The sequence below is a fragment of the Pinus tabuliformis genome, chromosome 3_2 (genome assembly GCF_031772625.1).
Source record: "Pinus tabuliformis cultivar Carrire ecotype Pingquan chromosome 3_2, CPIR1, whole genome shotgun sequence".
Classification (NCBI taxonomy): domain Eukaryota; kingdom Viridiplantae; phylum Streptophyta; class Pinopsida; order Pinales; family Pinaceae; genus Pinus; species Pinus tabuliformis.
This window is the reverse complement of record NC_142302.1, coordinates 400,565,100-400,580,737: the sequence shown is the minus strand read 5'-3', so window position 1 is coordinate 400,580,737 and position 15,638 is coordinate 400,565,100. Positions and strand designations below refer to the sequence as shown.

Sequence of the window (15,638 nt, the reverse complement as noted above, 5' to 3'; positions counted from 1 at the left end):
TAATGTAGGTGATGCCACATCATCGTACAAGTCCTAGATCATCTGCCAAGTGTATGGTGTAGATTTGGGGCCAAATAGGCATGATGGATCGGGTGCATCCTCCCCATCCAATAAGTGAACCACGAGCAATCTTTGAATGGCTATGGTGATCCATGAAGTGCAATATGCTATTGTAGAGGCCCATGGCTCTCAATGCTCACCCTATATGTGCCAATGTAGCCCTCTGGAGGATTAGGACCCTGTATAGGGAGACCAAACCCAAATGGAAACCATCTACAGTCCTGCATAAAATCCAATGCGTCCCCTAGCTTTCCAGTACAACAAGTCATTAGAGAAATCAAGTAAATGAGCTTACCTAATCATGGACCACAAGTGGGGACTTCATAATGGCTTGCCCTTCCATAATGGGCTTCGGGATGTGCCAATGTCTCCTAAACTCCTAATGGACCAAGTATCCTATTAGGTGGTTTCTACCTCTAAAGGGGATAAAATAGTCAAGGTACATCCATCAAAGGTGGTGGCATGAGAAAGATAGGTGGATGAAGTAGGGTATGAGAAGGGGCAACCCTGGGTCAAATGATAGGGCACAAGGGTAGCTAATAAGAGGGAAGTCCACACTTGGGTTTATAATGTGTAGGAAGGAGCAATCGTTGGGTCACATGCTGGGGCACAAGGGTAGCTAATAAGAGGGAAGTCCACATTTGGGTTTATAATGTGTAGGAGGGAGCAATCGTGGTACATGAAGTGCCCCGGCCTTGATTTTTCCACCCATTCTTTATATGCCCTTTGCCCTTTTATGATTTTCTTTGATTAACTGCTGGGGGCTCAAGGGGTTAGAGCATGATGTGTAAGATATAGCAGTGGAATCCCCTTTTTAAGGTGGGGCAATTCATCGCCCACCAGGGGTTGGGACAATCATGGGTTCCTATACGATGAAGAAGGCTCATAGAACCTATAAGAACCAAGGTGATGGCCATGATGATGGAGTAGAGCTCATGTATTGGCTTTTGCCCACGTGCTAAATGTTTTTGTCCCGGCCATTTTTTCCATTTTGTATTACTTTTCATGTTGAATGTGGCCATATATGTTTTTAAATTTCTTTTCAGCTGCGTCAACCTCCAGGCTTCATTCCGGGCCATGACCCAAGGTGTGGGCAAGGGGAAGAGGCGAGCTAACCCTATGTGGACCTGATGGAGGGATGCGAACCCAAGTGGGAAATTATGATGAATGGGGCAATTATGGATGGAAAGAGGGTAATATAAACGGATAAGGGAGCAAGACCACGCAACCAAAATCGGGGTTTCCCGTGAAATACCATCCTTGGAACCAAATGGTCAATAAAAGAGATCCCACGGGACTAGAGTCCAAGGTCAATTCCTAAAAGGGGTCTAGGGAACAAAAGCATAGACCTAGCCCATTCTTTTTGTTGAATCCCCCCATTAATCCATCCCCAGAAGTGTCCATGATAAGTAAACTACCATACTTAATTTCAAAATGACAAGGCATACATTTCGAGAGGCCCACCTTCAAACATACGATCATGGCAGATGGGCAAGGGACCACATGTTTGGGTCAGGTGGCGAAGAAATGGCACAATGAGCTAGTTGATGGCTGCAAGGGGTTGTTGGTTGTCGGCTGAGGACCATCTTGGATAAAAAAAAATCTCCTAGGGATATCACCCACAAAATGGTGGTTAACAGTCACCAATATCACCCTCTAAGCATTAAAATAACATAGAAAAAACGTGGCATGTCTAGTCAAGATTTTTGTTCGAATGATGGGTACATTTTTAGTAGGGTCGTGATAGAAGAGTTCGACAACCAATGGCATTAACATCAAGGTACATAGAGGGTTTGATGCTCTCCCTCGTATATCCGATGGAAACATTGCAATCCCCCAATCCTGAAATCCTAAAAAATTGTTAAGTCTACTGGATTTTGAGTGAGATCCAAAGCTCTACTTTCTCCATATGAAATTCAATGAGGTCGGAACCACTCTCAAACATCCTGAGTCATTTCATGGTATTGTTAAAAATTTAAGAAAAAGGATGAAAATAAAAGATATAAGAGAATATGTGACATTCTCCAATATCTTTTATTTTCATCCTTTTACTTTAAAAATTTAACATTACCATGAATTGCATAGCAATACCAAGGCAATAGGCTTGAATATTAGGTTGCCCTACTTAAAACTCCCTGTTTTTCTTAAAAAAGAATCATTTCAAACATCTTCGATCAACTTAAACAGAATCGGTTGGTTTGGTACAAAATTGGTTGGGTTCAGTGAAAAAAGGTCGATTCGGTGTTGAACCAGCCGATTTGGCATTGAACCGGCCATTTCCGGTTCTGAAACACGAACCGGGTTAGTTTGGTCGGTCGGACCAACCGGTTCCACCAGTTCTGATAACAATAATAACAACTCAAGTTCTGAATTTGCACTTGCCTATTTTAGCATGGATCGAATCTATAAAAGAAGAACGAAGGCACGTGTATTGTTATTGTTGAGCACACAAGTTTGTGTGAAATCTCTTTGTTTATGGCGTGCGTATCTTTGAGGAGATAGTGTACACGTTTTTAGGAACTTCCTTGTGCTAAATGATAGGGCAAAATTGCACTAGGAAATAGGAGGCAATTCTGCACTAGGATTTAGGAGTTGAGTTCTAAAGAATAGGAGGCCCTGTGCACTAGGAAATAGGAGACCTAGTGCACAAGGAAATAGGGCCATGAAGAGTGCAAGGAAGAAGGACCAGGTTTAGGGGATTGGAAAGCAAAGTCAAGCTTGTATAGTAGGAGAACAAGTGCGTTCTCAAGAAGACAGATTGCATTGTAGTCGATCTATTTGCTCAATCAATAAAATACCACAACAAAGAAGGCAGGTTTTCCCTTTTGGGTTTCCTGGGTAATCAAGTGTCAATTTGTGTGATTGTGTTATTATCTACATTTATATTCCCTTGCTCAATAGTTAAGAAACTGTGTATCATGGTGAAAGTAAATATGGTTTAAGTATTGGCTGCCTTGTTTTCAGTTATTCACTAAGTAGTTGCAGAGTTTTATGGTAATTTAACATGGTATCAGAGCAGAGATCAGTATAAAGACCACCAACAAGCTAATTAATTAGTGAAGAGTGCAAATCCATCAAGAAGGCTAGCGCTAGAGATTGAAGAGAACTTCCTTGGATAAAGTGGGATGTCGTTCCAAGGGCTAAGGGCAAATCATTGTTTAGAAGGAGCCTCTAACTTCTACTCATTGAATGAGCGAATATGAATAGTGTTGGAAGATAATGGGGTGCTTGAGTTTATAAAGCAGGCTATAGTGCCAACTCAAGATCCCCAATAGTTGGCCCAATATAATAAGAATGATACCAAGGTGAGGAGGATCATTCTAGAGGGGGTCAAAGACCATATTATCCCTCATCTCCATGGGAAGAAGACAACATATGAGATGTTTAAAGCCATCTTAGATTTGTATCAGGGTTCCAGTGATGTCAAGAAACTAGCTCTCAAGGAGAATCTAAGAAGTATCTGAAAGAGCAAAGGCGAGACCATCGCCACATATCTTTCAAAGTTCACTCAGGTTCGGGATGAGTTAGGTGGTGTGGGCGAGACAGTAGTAGAAAAAGACCTTGTGAGTCTTGCGCTTTTGGGACTCCATAAGTCTTGGTATGGTTTCTAGGATGCAGTGAGTGACATAGAAAATTTTCTCAGTTGGGAAATGTTTTGGAGTGACTGCATTCAAGAAGAAATCCGGAGAGGGACAAGAGATGGTAGATCAGTGAAGACACAGGACGAAGACAACTTTGCCTTGACAGGCAAAGGCAACAAAGCCAAGGGCAAGAAGGGCAAAGGCAAGGTCGAGACCAGTCAGAAGGGTGAGAAGAAGAAGAAGGATCTAAGCAAGATCAAGTGCTTCCATTGCCACGAGTTCAGGCACTATGCTACAAAGTGTCCTAACAGGAAGAAGGGGTCCAATAAGGATCATGTGGTTGCATCAACTGAGGTAGATGGGTTTGCTTCTCAATTCAAGAAAGACTTCTCATTGATAGCTTGCATACCAAGCTCAGTAGGCAGCAGCACGTGGTATATTTATTTTGGAGTGTCCCTCAACATGACAGAGAATAGGGAGTATTTCAATTTTCAGCCAATTGGAGGAGAAGGACATGCAGGTTCATATTGAGCTAGGAGATAATGGCAAGTACGTAACTAGGGGAGTTGGTATTGTCAACTTTGAGAGGGAGTCTGGGAGCTCTCTCCATCTCAAAGATGTCCTCTATGTTCCAGGCCTGAAGAAGAACCTTGTTTCGGTGGCAACCCTAGAGGACAAGGGTTATGATGTCATCTTCAGCAGAGGTAAGGCTTACCTCAAGCATCTAGCTTCTAGATTAGTGAAGCAGATAGGTGTGAGGATGAAGAATCTCTATAGGTTGCAAGTTAAGACATGCGCAGCTTTGAACAACAAGGCAGCAGGTGGGCAGAGCAAAGATGTAAAACTTTGGCACAGGCACATAAGACACTTGCATCATGGGGCACTGAAGATCCTACAACAGATAGCCACAAGGCTACCACAGTACAACCTTGACAAGAATGGAGTGTGCAAGGGATGCACGCTTGGCAAGTATGTCAAGTCATCTTTCCACGACCGAGAAGGGATGCAAGCTTGGCAAGTATGTCAAGTCATCTTTCCACGGCCGAGACAATAGAGCCAAAGGGATTTTGGAGCTGGTGCATCTAGCTGTATGCAGACCCTTCTCTTCTCCATCACTTATGAGACATACGTATTATGTCACTTTCATAGATGATTATTCCCGAAAGACATGGATCTTCTTTATGAAGAAGAAGGAGGAGGTCTTCTCCAAGTTCATGGAGTTTAAGGCCTTGGTAGAGAACCAGACCGAAGAGAAGATCAAATCATTGAGGAGTGACAATGGCGGGGAATATATCTCCAATGCCTTCAGGGATGAGTGTGCCAAGGAGGGCATTAGGAGAGAGCAAACAACACCCCATAACCCTCAGCAAAATGGGGTGACTGAGAGGAAGAACCGCAACATAGTTGGAGCGGCCAAAGCCATGTTGCATGATCAAGGACTACCTATGTTCTCGTGGGCATAGGCATGCAACACTGCAATATTTCTGCAAAACAGGAGTCCACACAAGGTGCTTGGACGAGTTACATCAAAGGAGGCTTTCACCGGCAAGAAGCCTAATGTTTCACACTTTTGTATCTTTGGCACAAAAGTTTACTGTCGTGTGTCCAAATATTGCAGGAAGAAGCTGGAGCCCACAGCAGAAAATGGTATTTTTGTGGGTTACAGTGAGACATCCAAAGCGTACATGGTGTGTATATTCCATCACTCAAGAAGAAAATTATCAAGCGGGATGTGAGGTTTGAGAAGGACAAAGCTCTGAGGGAGTCCTTAAAGTGAGATCAGGTTGGAGTACCTAAGGAGGAAATACTCGCTCCCAAGGAGGAGCCTCAACCAGGATCACAAATTGAATCTGAACTAAGTGGCAAGAGGGTCGTACAGCAGTATGACCAGCAGGATGATGAGGAGGAGAGTCTAAGACAAGAGCAGGAAGCTACTCAGTCAGAGACTCCTAACACAAGGAGGAAGAGAGCCAAGTGGGCTGATAGGTTGATTCAGGAGGCCTAGAAGCATGTTAAAGCTCCTAACTCTATGTTTAGGCAGAGCAAGCAGCCACAGAGGCACATCGGGTATATGGCACTGCTAACAGAGTTGTTGGACACAGAGCTTTCTTGTTATGACGAGGTAGCCCAACAGCAAGTTTGGCAAGATGCCATGGTAGAGGAATATTCCTCCATTATGAAGAACGATGTCTGGGAAATTGTGCCATGACTAGAGTGTAAATCAGTAGTAGGCTTGCACTAGGTGTACAAGGTGAAGCACGAGACAAATGGGAGTGTGGAGAAGTACAAGGCCAAGTTTGTGGCCAAGGGCTTTTCATAGGTTTAGGGCATAGATTTTGATGACACGTTTGCCCAATAGCACAATATTCATCCATCAGGATGATTCTGGCACCTGGTGGATCTGATCCACAAGATGGACGTGACGACAACATTTCTCAACAAATTGGTTGAGCAGGAGATATATATGGAGCAGCCAGAGGGGTTTGAGTAGTTCAGCAGAGGCATGCATGTGTGCAGGTTGAAGAGAGCTCTTTATGGGCTCAAGCAGGCTCCAAGAGCTTGGTACACTCGTATTGACAGCTACCTTCGAGGATTAGGCTTAACTAAGAGTGAGGCGGATCCCAACCTATACTACATCATGGTTGGAGGGCTTTCGCTCATTTTAGTGCTCTATGTTGATGATCTTATACTGACTGGAGCAGATAGCTTGATTTAGGATTGCAAGGCAGACCTTGCAAGGGAGTTTGAGATGAAGGATATAGGGCTTATGCACTATTTCCTTGGATTGGAGGTTTGGCAAGGTGATGGTGAGATCTTCTTGGGATAGGGCAAGTACACGCAAGAGATTCTCAAGAGGTTTCATATGCAGGATTGCAGGCCCATGGCCACGCCTCTAGTCACAAATTGGAGGAAGGTGGATGCTAGCAAAGCAGAGCGAGTAGATGCTACATTATACAGGCAACTCATCGGGTTGTTGATGTATTTGGTCAACACACGACCTGATATTTGTTTTGCAATAAACCAGCTAAGTCAGTTCATGATGGAATCAACCAGATTTCAATGGGTCGTTGCAAAGCATGTTTTGAGGTATCTCAGAGGCACAGCAGATTATGGATTGTGGTACAAACCAGTTGATGGAGTGAGGCTTGAGGGCTTCACAAATGTAGATTAGGCTAGGTGATCCACAAATCAAAAGAGTACTTTAGGTTGCGTCTTCAGGATTAGGTTAGTAGTTGTTTCCTGGTTTAGCAGGACGCAAAGATCAATTGCACTCAGTTCAACAAAGGCTGAGTACATGGCTACCAATTTGGTAACGTGCGAAGCTATCTGGATGAGGAAGTTGCTTGTGCGCATTTTCAGATAGGGAATGGAACCTACTATGATACATTGTGACAATCAAAGTTGCATTAAGCTCTCTGAGAATCCAGTGTTTCGTGATCACTCCAAGCATATTGAGATCAAGCATCATCATCTCAGAGATCGTGTGCAAAAAGGGATAATGAAGCTACCATACGTTCCAACAGAGGAGCAGACAACAGATATCTTGACCAAGGCATTGGCAAGAAGCAGTTTCGTCTATTGCAAAGACAAGTTTGGAGTCATACAGGATTCCTTCCTCGCTAAGAGGGAGTGTTGAAAATTGTAGCGAGTGAAGGTCTTCTTTGGCTCGTGCCTTAGCCAGAAAGACCACGAGTTGTCCTTCTTTAACCATGGAGATGGTGAGCTTATTTCCAATTTGCAGGAATAACTTCACGAGTTCATGCGTAGTGTTGGAGGATTAGTTATATGGACCCTTCTTTAGCGAACTATAGGATTGGTTGGTAGTTCAAGTTCAGTTTTGGACGAGTTGGGACTTCACTCATTGATTGAAGAAAGGACAAGTTATAACTCCAGTGATGATCAAAGAGAGAACCAGTTCAACTCTGTTAACTTGTCAATCATAGCTCAAGTTCTAAATTTGCACTTGCCTATTTTAACATAGATCGAATCTATAAAGGAAGGACGAAGGCACATGTATTGTCATTGTTGAGCGCAAAAAATTGTGTAAGATCTCTTTGTTTATGGTGTGTGTATCTTTGAGGAGCTAGTGCGCATGTTTTTAGGAGTTTCCATGTGCTAAATAATAGGGCAGAATTGCGTTAGGAAACAGGAGGCAATTATGCGCTAGGATTTAGGCGTTGAGTCCTAAAGAATAGGAGGCCCTGTGCACTAGGAAATAAGAGGCCTAGTGCACAAGGAAATAGGGCCAGACAAAGTGCAAGGAAGAAGGACCAGGTTCAAGGGATTAGAAAGCAGAGTCAAGCTTGTATAGTAGGAGAACAAGTGTGTTCTCGAGAAGACAGATTGCCTTGTAATCGATCTACTTGCTTAAACAATAAAATACCACAACAGAGAAGGTGGTTTTCCCTTTTGGGTTTCCTGGGTAATCAAGTGTGTCAATTTGTGTGTGTGTTATTATCTCTATGTTTATATTCTGTTGCTTATTAGTTAAGAAATTTTGTATCTTGGTGAAAGTAAATCTAGTTTTAGTATTGCTTGCCTTGTTTTCAGTTATTCACTAAGTAGTTGCAGAGTTTTACGAAAATTTAACACAGTGTGTCGGGTCTGAGGAAGGTTCAAGGAACAAAAAGGGAGACAGATCCAGATCAACTGAGGAAGATCGAACGACAAATCTAGAGCTTGATCAACTGGATAACTCAAGGTTTGTTGTTGTATATGTAATTCCTCAGTTGGGCCATTATCCCGGGACAGAAGCCCAAGTAGGTTTTGAGTTTTTTATTAATGAAGAACTTATTTGTTAGGCAGAAATTTGTGTCTCATTGTAATTCAAATCGAGTAATTTTGCTTTCGCTAAATATTTTGGTTAGGAATTTGGTTGTGTATTTGTTCAGTAATTAATTGCTTGGAATTAAATATCGGGTGTTAGGTTCAAGTAAATTCTAAAATGGTGTCAGAGCACTAAGGAGGATCTGGTTACAAGTAGTGTGCAACGTTGGGCATGATCAAGCGACTACAAGAGGGTGCAAAGTCGTTGGGCAGAGGATCTGCCGCAACAGGTATGGGCCAACAGTTGTTGCGAGAGCTGGTAGAAGCCAGCAACATGTACGAAGACAGTGCCAGCAGCTAGCAACATTGGCAGAGGTCAAGCCTCATAGGGAGAGAGGGAGATAGTGACAGAGATTAAGCAGGACGCTCTGAAGACTGAGTTGATACCAAGAACTCGGCATTGTAATCTGGAAGATGGGCAAGAGGCCTCTTCCAAATCTTTCAAGACTAGTTGGTATGAGCTAACATTATGGATGCTAAAGAGCAGGATCCTAAGAGCATGGTTGGAAGGAACAGATCTTCAGATTAGATTCCAAAGCGAGTAGCAGAGAAGCCTTCCGATTCAGAGGGAGCCACTACAACAACAAATGACATGGTGGTGGTGTTAGAGACAGATCTGGGTGGAGGAGATCTTCTAGAAGTACCTCCCTCACTAAAAGGGAGTGTTGATTTTTTGTACCTCATGCAGGTACTTATAGCCTTGTGTCTTGACTAGAAGGACCATGTTTTGCCTCTTTAGGAGCTTGCATGCGACATGCAAGGCATGCATGTGAGTTACATGTGACATGCGAAGTTTGCATGTTGATTGCATGTGACATGCAAGGCATGCATGTGAGTTGCATGCGACATGCGGAGTGTGTAAGTGAGTTGCATTCATGTGGATTAGGTGCATGTGACATGCATGAGATATGTGTGTAATGAAAGCTAATTTTATGACTGGTAATTGAGTTAAAGTAAAGAAAGCTAAAGATAAGAAAGTTAAGTAACTTATCTTCAGTTAACTTAACGAGCTAATTTTGGCCATCAATCTTAGCTTAGAAAAGTTATAAATTGAGCCTAAGGGTTGAGGCAAAGACACAATCGTGGCACTCACCTCAAGAGGAGGAGTCTAAAATTCCGGTGTGCCAGGTTCGGGGAAGGTGCAAGGAACAGCAAGGGAGATAGATCCAGATCATCAGAGGAAGATCAAAGGACAGATCTAGGGCTTGATCAAATGGATAACTCCAGGTTTATTGCTATATATGTAATTCCTTAGTTGTTCCATTATCCCGAGATGGGAGCCTAAGTAGGTTCTGATTTTTTTGTTAATGAAGAACAGATTTGTTGGGCAGAAATTTGTGTGCATTCAGGTGATTTAGATTGTAATTTGCTTCTGTTGAATTTTATGTGTTAGGAACTTATCCATGTATTTGTTCAGTAATTAATTGCTTGGAATTAAATACTAGGTGTTGGGTTCAAGTAAATTCTAACATAACCTATTTCCCTACCTTTCCTAAATTTTGAAAACCAAGTCTTACTATTTCTCATTGCTTTTCAAAATGGACATGACTTATTTTGTCTCAAATCTATATTATTTGATTTTTTTGTTAATGCAAATACATGGAGAATGTCCCATTGTCTACTTTACATTATGCATCTAATTTTTCACAATGTTTTTTGCCCATATTTTTCCATTTGATCATTTCAAACCAACTTTTCAAATTAAATGACTAGGATTTCCTCTCAATGTAAATTCTAGTCATTCCCTTTTTCTCCGTTGTATTTCTATAATGTCCTATCGTTTAGTGTCGCTTTGACTACCAAAACATTTATTTCAATGATTGAAAATCCCCGAGAAAAGTATTATACCAAAACATGGTTAGTTACATTGGCAATTAGAACCAAAGAACAACAAAATGCAAAGAAATGATTCATTTGATTAATACAATGGATAACAAAGTTGTTTAATTTATAACTTATAATAGAAATGCCCGCCAAGAAAGAATAATTGGTACAAACACATAAAAGAACAATGCATTCACAAAATAGAATGTCCTATAGACTACATATTTGCATTAATATGGGTTAGTTTTGGCATAAGTTTGTAAACACTTTAAAAAAGTGCAGGATATAAAAGAAAAATATGTATGAGAATAAGGATGACAATGAATGGATTGATTCTAATCTCCAAGGTTTCATTCCACCAAATACCTTACTCCTTGCAAAGAAACTTATGTTAATCCTTGAATCTTGATACATGCAATCCTTCATATCCAATTCCCAATGAGAACACATGTTAATGCCCAAAATTTGGGGTGATGATTACAAGGATGAGTTTTAAAAATCCATTGCAACTAAGTTTGAAGAACCCTTATAAGATACAGACTTAGACACTCAAAATAACCTTTGATGGATCCAATCAGGCATCAAACATGGAGCTAGATCAACTAGATGGCCACATGACATGTTGTAGGTCAAATTCAACAATATATATATATATATATAGAGAGAGAGAGAGAGAGAGAGAGATCTGAAATTATCATCCCTTCCTTTCATAGCCTCAAAGCCTCAATCTAACATTTACATTACAGTATCATACTGTGGGAGCCCACTTTTTTTCTACATAGGTTCCTCCATAATGTGATTCATTAAATTGAAAACATCTTTCTCATGGAAATTCATGAAACTAAAGAGAGACCACTACTCAAATTCCCAAGGTATCCTTCGATATCAACACACAAACCAAACCTTTGTCATGGATACAAATGTTCAAGTGGGATTGCTTGTTTATTTTGGGAATAATTGTCCCATTCCATGTGCCTAGAAAGTTATGATTTATTCACCAATTCTTGTGGACTTCTTTGGAAAGGGAACCCCAATAAAGAATCTATACATTGTATTAGGTTACTTCCCTTACCTATTCTCCACATACAATTTATACAAATGGAAACACCCCTTTTGTAAATTTGAAATCTAAGGTCGTGATGTTCTCTACTCTATGTGACATATTTCTTACAAGTGACTCCAATGCTCATATTGGTCAAATGTAATATTCAAGTCATGATTTGTACTTAGAGCCTCTGATTATTCATGAGATTGATCACTGTGAGTGTAGAAATTATAGTGTAGATTTGCAAGTGCTCATGAAGTTTTAATCAAAACCACAAGACACAAACCTACTCTATTGCTCTGCGAATTCAATTCAAGATTTAGAACATCAATCACAAACATGCAATGAGAAATAACACACATGCACACAGTATTTTTCCAAGGGAAAGCAATCTACTAAAAACCCCTATGTCTGCTTGCATTAATTTGATGAGTAGAGATGAATTACAATTGCTTTTCTCAACTGAGCACAACCTACAAGTGAATAACCTATCTCTTCGTTCACTGAGAAGCTCTAACCCAGACTTAATCAATTTCTGCCTCTACTTGAGCCCCTATTTCCTTGCGCAATTCCTTGAGAAATTAGGCCCCTATTATTTAAGAATTTCTCCAAAACGGATTGCGCAATTCCCAAGGTTGATCAACTCACTGCATGCAACACCTGTACACTCAAGACTAGTCTACAATTAATGTTACACTACCTTGGAATCTCCACCACAGCTGGGGAATTTGAATTCTCTGCACGCACTAACTATATTGGGTTGATTGATTAGTTAACTAGATGGTCACTGAGTTAGATTGAAGTCTCACTGCACAATTGACCTTCCACTAGTTCCTCCAATAGTTAGAACTAGTTTAACTGAAAACAACTTGAAATAATTGACCTTGATTGCTACAAATTAGCAATCACACATGCTTAACTGAACTCTAACTCCTCCAACTCGAATTTACTGAGTAAACTAGGTGACACAAGCCATGTCACACAAGTTAACTACATCAAAGTTGTCTACTAATGTGGGAATTCGAATTTTCACGAGTTAATCAAGGCAAAATCAAATTGAGAATTTCTTGCTGCATTTTTCAACAGTGAGAAGAGCCACACAAACAGTTATCTAACTTACTCGTCAACACATATGGAAGACAACTAATTAAATTAGAAGTATCACATGGGATGGTCATTGTCAATGTCACCGAGCACTTCTCATTCTAGTAGACATGCCTACTTTCCTTTTTCTAGAGGAACTAACATCATTGATTATGTGTTGGTTGACGAGTCCTTTGCTTCAAATATTTTTAATAGTTGAGTCCTTTGCTTCAAATATTTTTTATCGCTAGGCATCCTGTACTACCCCTCCTTGAATCATTGATGCAATGAGCCCTTTGCTTTAATATTTTTGATCTCCAAATACTCACTACCCACACTCCTTTAATCAATTGTACGTTCATGTCCTTCAAGATCTCTCTAAACCAACCCTGATGTTACCCTACTTAGCGTCACTTACATCACTCCCTTACTATTCACTTTGGTCATTTATCTGGTAAGAAATGTATAGCAGATCTTGAAACCAATCTTCCCCACATTTATGAAACCCGAGATCCTATATAGAAATCCCATTATTTCCTATTCCATACACACCTCTCATCCCTGCACTTTGTGTGGTGTTTATCCTCAAAACTCCGAGTATTTCGAAGGCTACAAAAGCATCCAGATATTAATGGAATACAACCTCGTCCATAGACATATAGAAGCCAACCAAGCCTAAAGTTTACAGGAACGTAGTCAAGAAAAAAGAAACATCGGTACAAATGGCAACTCTCCTTTCGTAAATTCGAAACCTACGGTCATGACGTTCTCTACTCTACATGACATATTTCTTACAGGTGATTTCAATGCTCATATTGGTCAAATGTAATACTAAAGTAATGATTTATAATTAGAGCCTCTGACTATTCATGAGATTGATCACCGTGAGTAGGGCTACACAAATAGTTATCTAACTTACTCATCAACGCCTATGGAAGACAACTAATTAAATTAGAAATATCACATGGGATGGTCACTGTCAATGGCACCAAGCACTTCTCGTTCTAGTGGGCACACCTCCTTTCCTTTTGTAGGAGTTAATGTCGTTGATTATGTGTTGGTTGATGATTCCTTTGCTTCAAATATTCTTGATCGCTAGGCATCCTCTAGTACCCCTCCTTGAATCATTCATGCAATGAGCCCTTTGCTTTAAATATTCTTGATCTCCAAGTATTCACTACCACCACTCCTTTAATCAATTGTACATTCATCTCCTTCGGGATCTCATTAAACCAACCCTGCTGGGACCCTGCACCGTGTAACCTGCACCACTCCCTTACTATTTACTTTGGTCAATTCTCTGGTAAGAAATACACAGCAAATCTCAAAACCAGTCTTTCCCACATTTATGAAACCCAAGATCCTAAAAAGAAATCCCATTATTTCTCCCAGGATATTTGATTGGTGGCATTATATGTTTTTTCCTATTCCATACACACCTCTCATCCCTGAACTTTGCATGGTGTTTATCCTCAAAACTCCTGGTATTTCGAAGACTACAAAAGCCTCCACAGATTAATGGAATAGAACCTCACCCATAGACACATAGAAGCTCAGCAGGCCCAAAGTTTACGGGAGCATAATCAGGAAAAAAGAAATAACGGTACCTCATTTCGAGACAGAAAGAAAACCATCAGCAGCCTAAAGTCATCCCTATATCCTTAAATACTTTGCCATATCTCTAGATGACAGAAGAAGAAGTTGTGGACTAAAGTTCAAGCAGGTTTCAGAAGGAATCACCACACTAGTGGTCATATTTTTATGCTCACAGCCGTCATTGACGAAGCAAACACAAGGTATAAATTCGCTTTGTGAACTTCCGGAAAGGTTTTGACACGGTTTTAAGAAACCTACTACTTGAGGGCTTTAAAGTGTTGGAGCTCCCAGACTTGGTGATCTCTTCAGTTCTGACTCCATGTGATAGGATTTTTTACAGGCTCCGTACCAAGAAGGGCAACACAAATAGCATACGCATCACCATAGGAGTCGGCGATATAAAGTGACAAACTTTCAACAGCACAAAAAAAACAAGCAATGGGGGGGCTTTAGAAAATGAGGGGAATTAGCCCGAATTTCAGATTCCGAAAAAACAAAGGCGATGGAAGCCAACGTTTGGATACAGCTTTAGACCCTACATTATGTTAAAGTGAAATGATTCCGTGGCATTAGAATCCGGGACCGTTCGATTAAGGTTTTCCTGTTCCAGATTCAAAAAAGTTAAACAGAAGCGGGAAAAACAGAAAACGCCAGAGCAAAAGATTATCTTATGCCGACCTGTTTTTTTAGCATTCCTGCCAGTTCTCTGAGACACGCCACCATCCTGAGCTTGAGCTTTGCAGTGCAAATTCTTTCTCGCTTTAAAGGAGGCACTGTTACATTTTCTGCACGTCTTTCTCGACTGAAAAAACCCGATTTCAGTATCAATGCACCCACTGGAGCGGCCTGAAGCTATTTTGTGCCTCTGCGGAAGCGACGGTTGATGTAAAAGCAACGAGGAGTTTAACAGATTCGCCATTTCTGCAGGGCCGAGCTTGTAGCACTGTAATCCTTAATCAGGTATAACCAAGATTCCAGTGAAAAGAACGGGATATGACTATTACTCTATCATTTCACGATAATGTAACAAAATTTAGCATGTAGTGAACATAAATGTTTGCGACTGATCTCGATCTCCCTTGTTTTTCAACGGATTGCACTAAAGAAGAGTTGGGGGGTTCGTTTTACATGCCTCACATTATTTTGATGGTAATAATTGTAGGTTTACATATTTTTAAATAATTTATATATAAAGTTTATTAAATTTAATTAATTTATTAAAAAAAAAATATTATTTAAATATTCTAGAGTTAAATTTTGATATATAGATTTTTATTTTTTTTTTAATTAGGATTAAATATCCCCCTCCCATATCCGAGTGCGAGTGCTCCCTCGTCATCGGCCCCGTGTCCATCTAGACAAGCAAGCATTCATCAAGGCAATGATTGAGCCCACCAAATGCCAGCCATGCGTCGTCGTCCTCCCCCAAGCGTTTTGCTCTCAAAGTTATTATTGCCTCTCATAGTGATTCCCTTGCATCATTGTGATCTTCCACTTAACCGCTTCAATGTTGTAGTTAATGCTCATGTCCTCGTTTCTATACCTATTGTGTGGTCCTCCCTAACATTTATACCTTTGTGCGGTCTTCCCCTACATTCCTCCATGTAGAGTTATGAAGAGGA

The 15,638-nt window shown here is 40.7% G+C and overlaps 1 protein-coding gene across 2 annotated transcripts in view; it reads right to left on the bottom strand.

The window, feature by feature from the left end:
• The window catches only part of TIC40 (hydroxyproline-rich glycoprotein family protein), a 285,802-nt gene extending 270,650 nt beyond the window's left edge, over positions 1–15,152 (bottom strand). The window contains exon 1 of one of the 2 annotated variants that reach the window (XM_089416433.1): positions 14,695–15,152. In XM_089416433.1, the coding sequence (XP_089272559.1) occupies positions 14,695–14,935 (241 nt within the window). In that variant the 5' untranslated portion in view covers positions 14,936–15,152. The remainder of the gene's footprint in view (positions 1–14,694) is intronic. The other variant, XM_089416432.1, reaches the window with a different exon arrangement.
• Between the last annotated feature and the right edge of the window lie 486 nt (positions 15,153–15,638).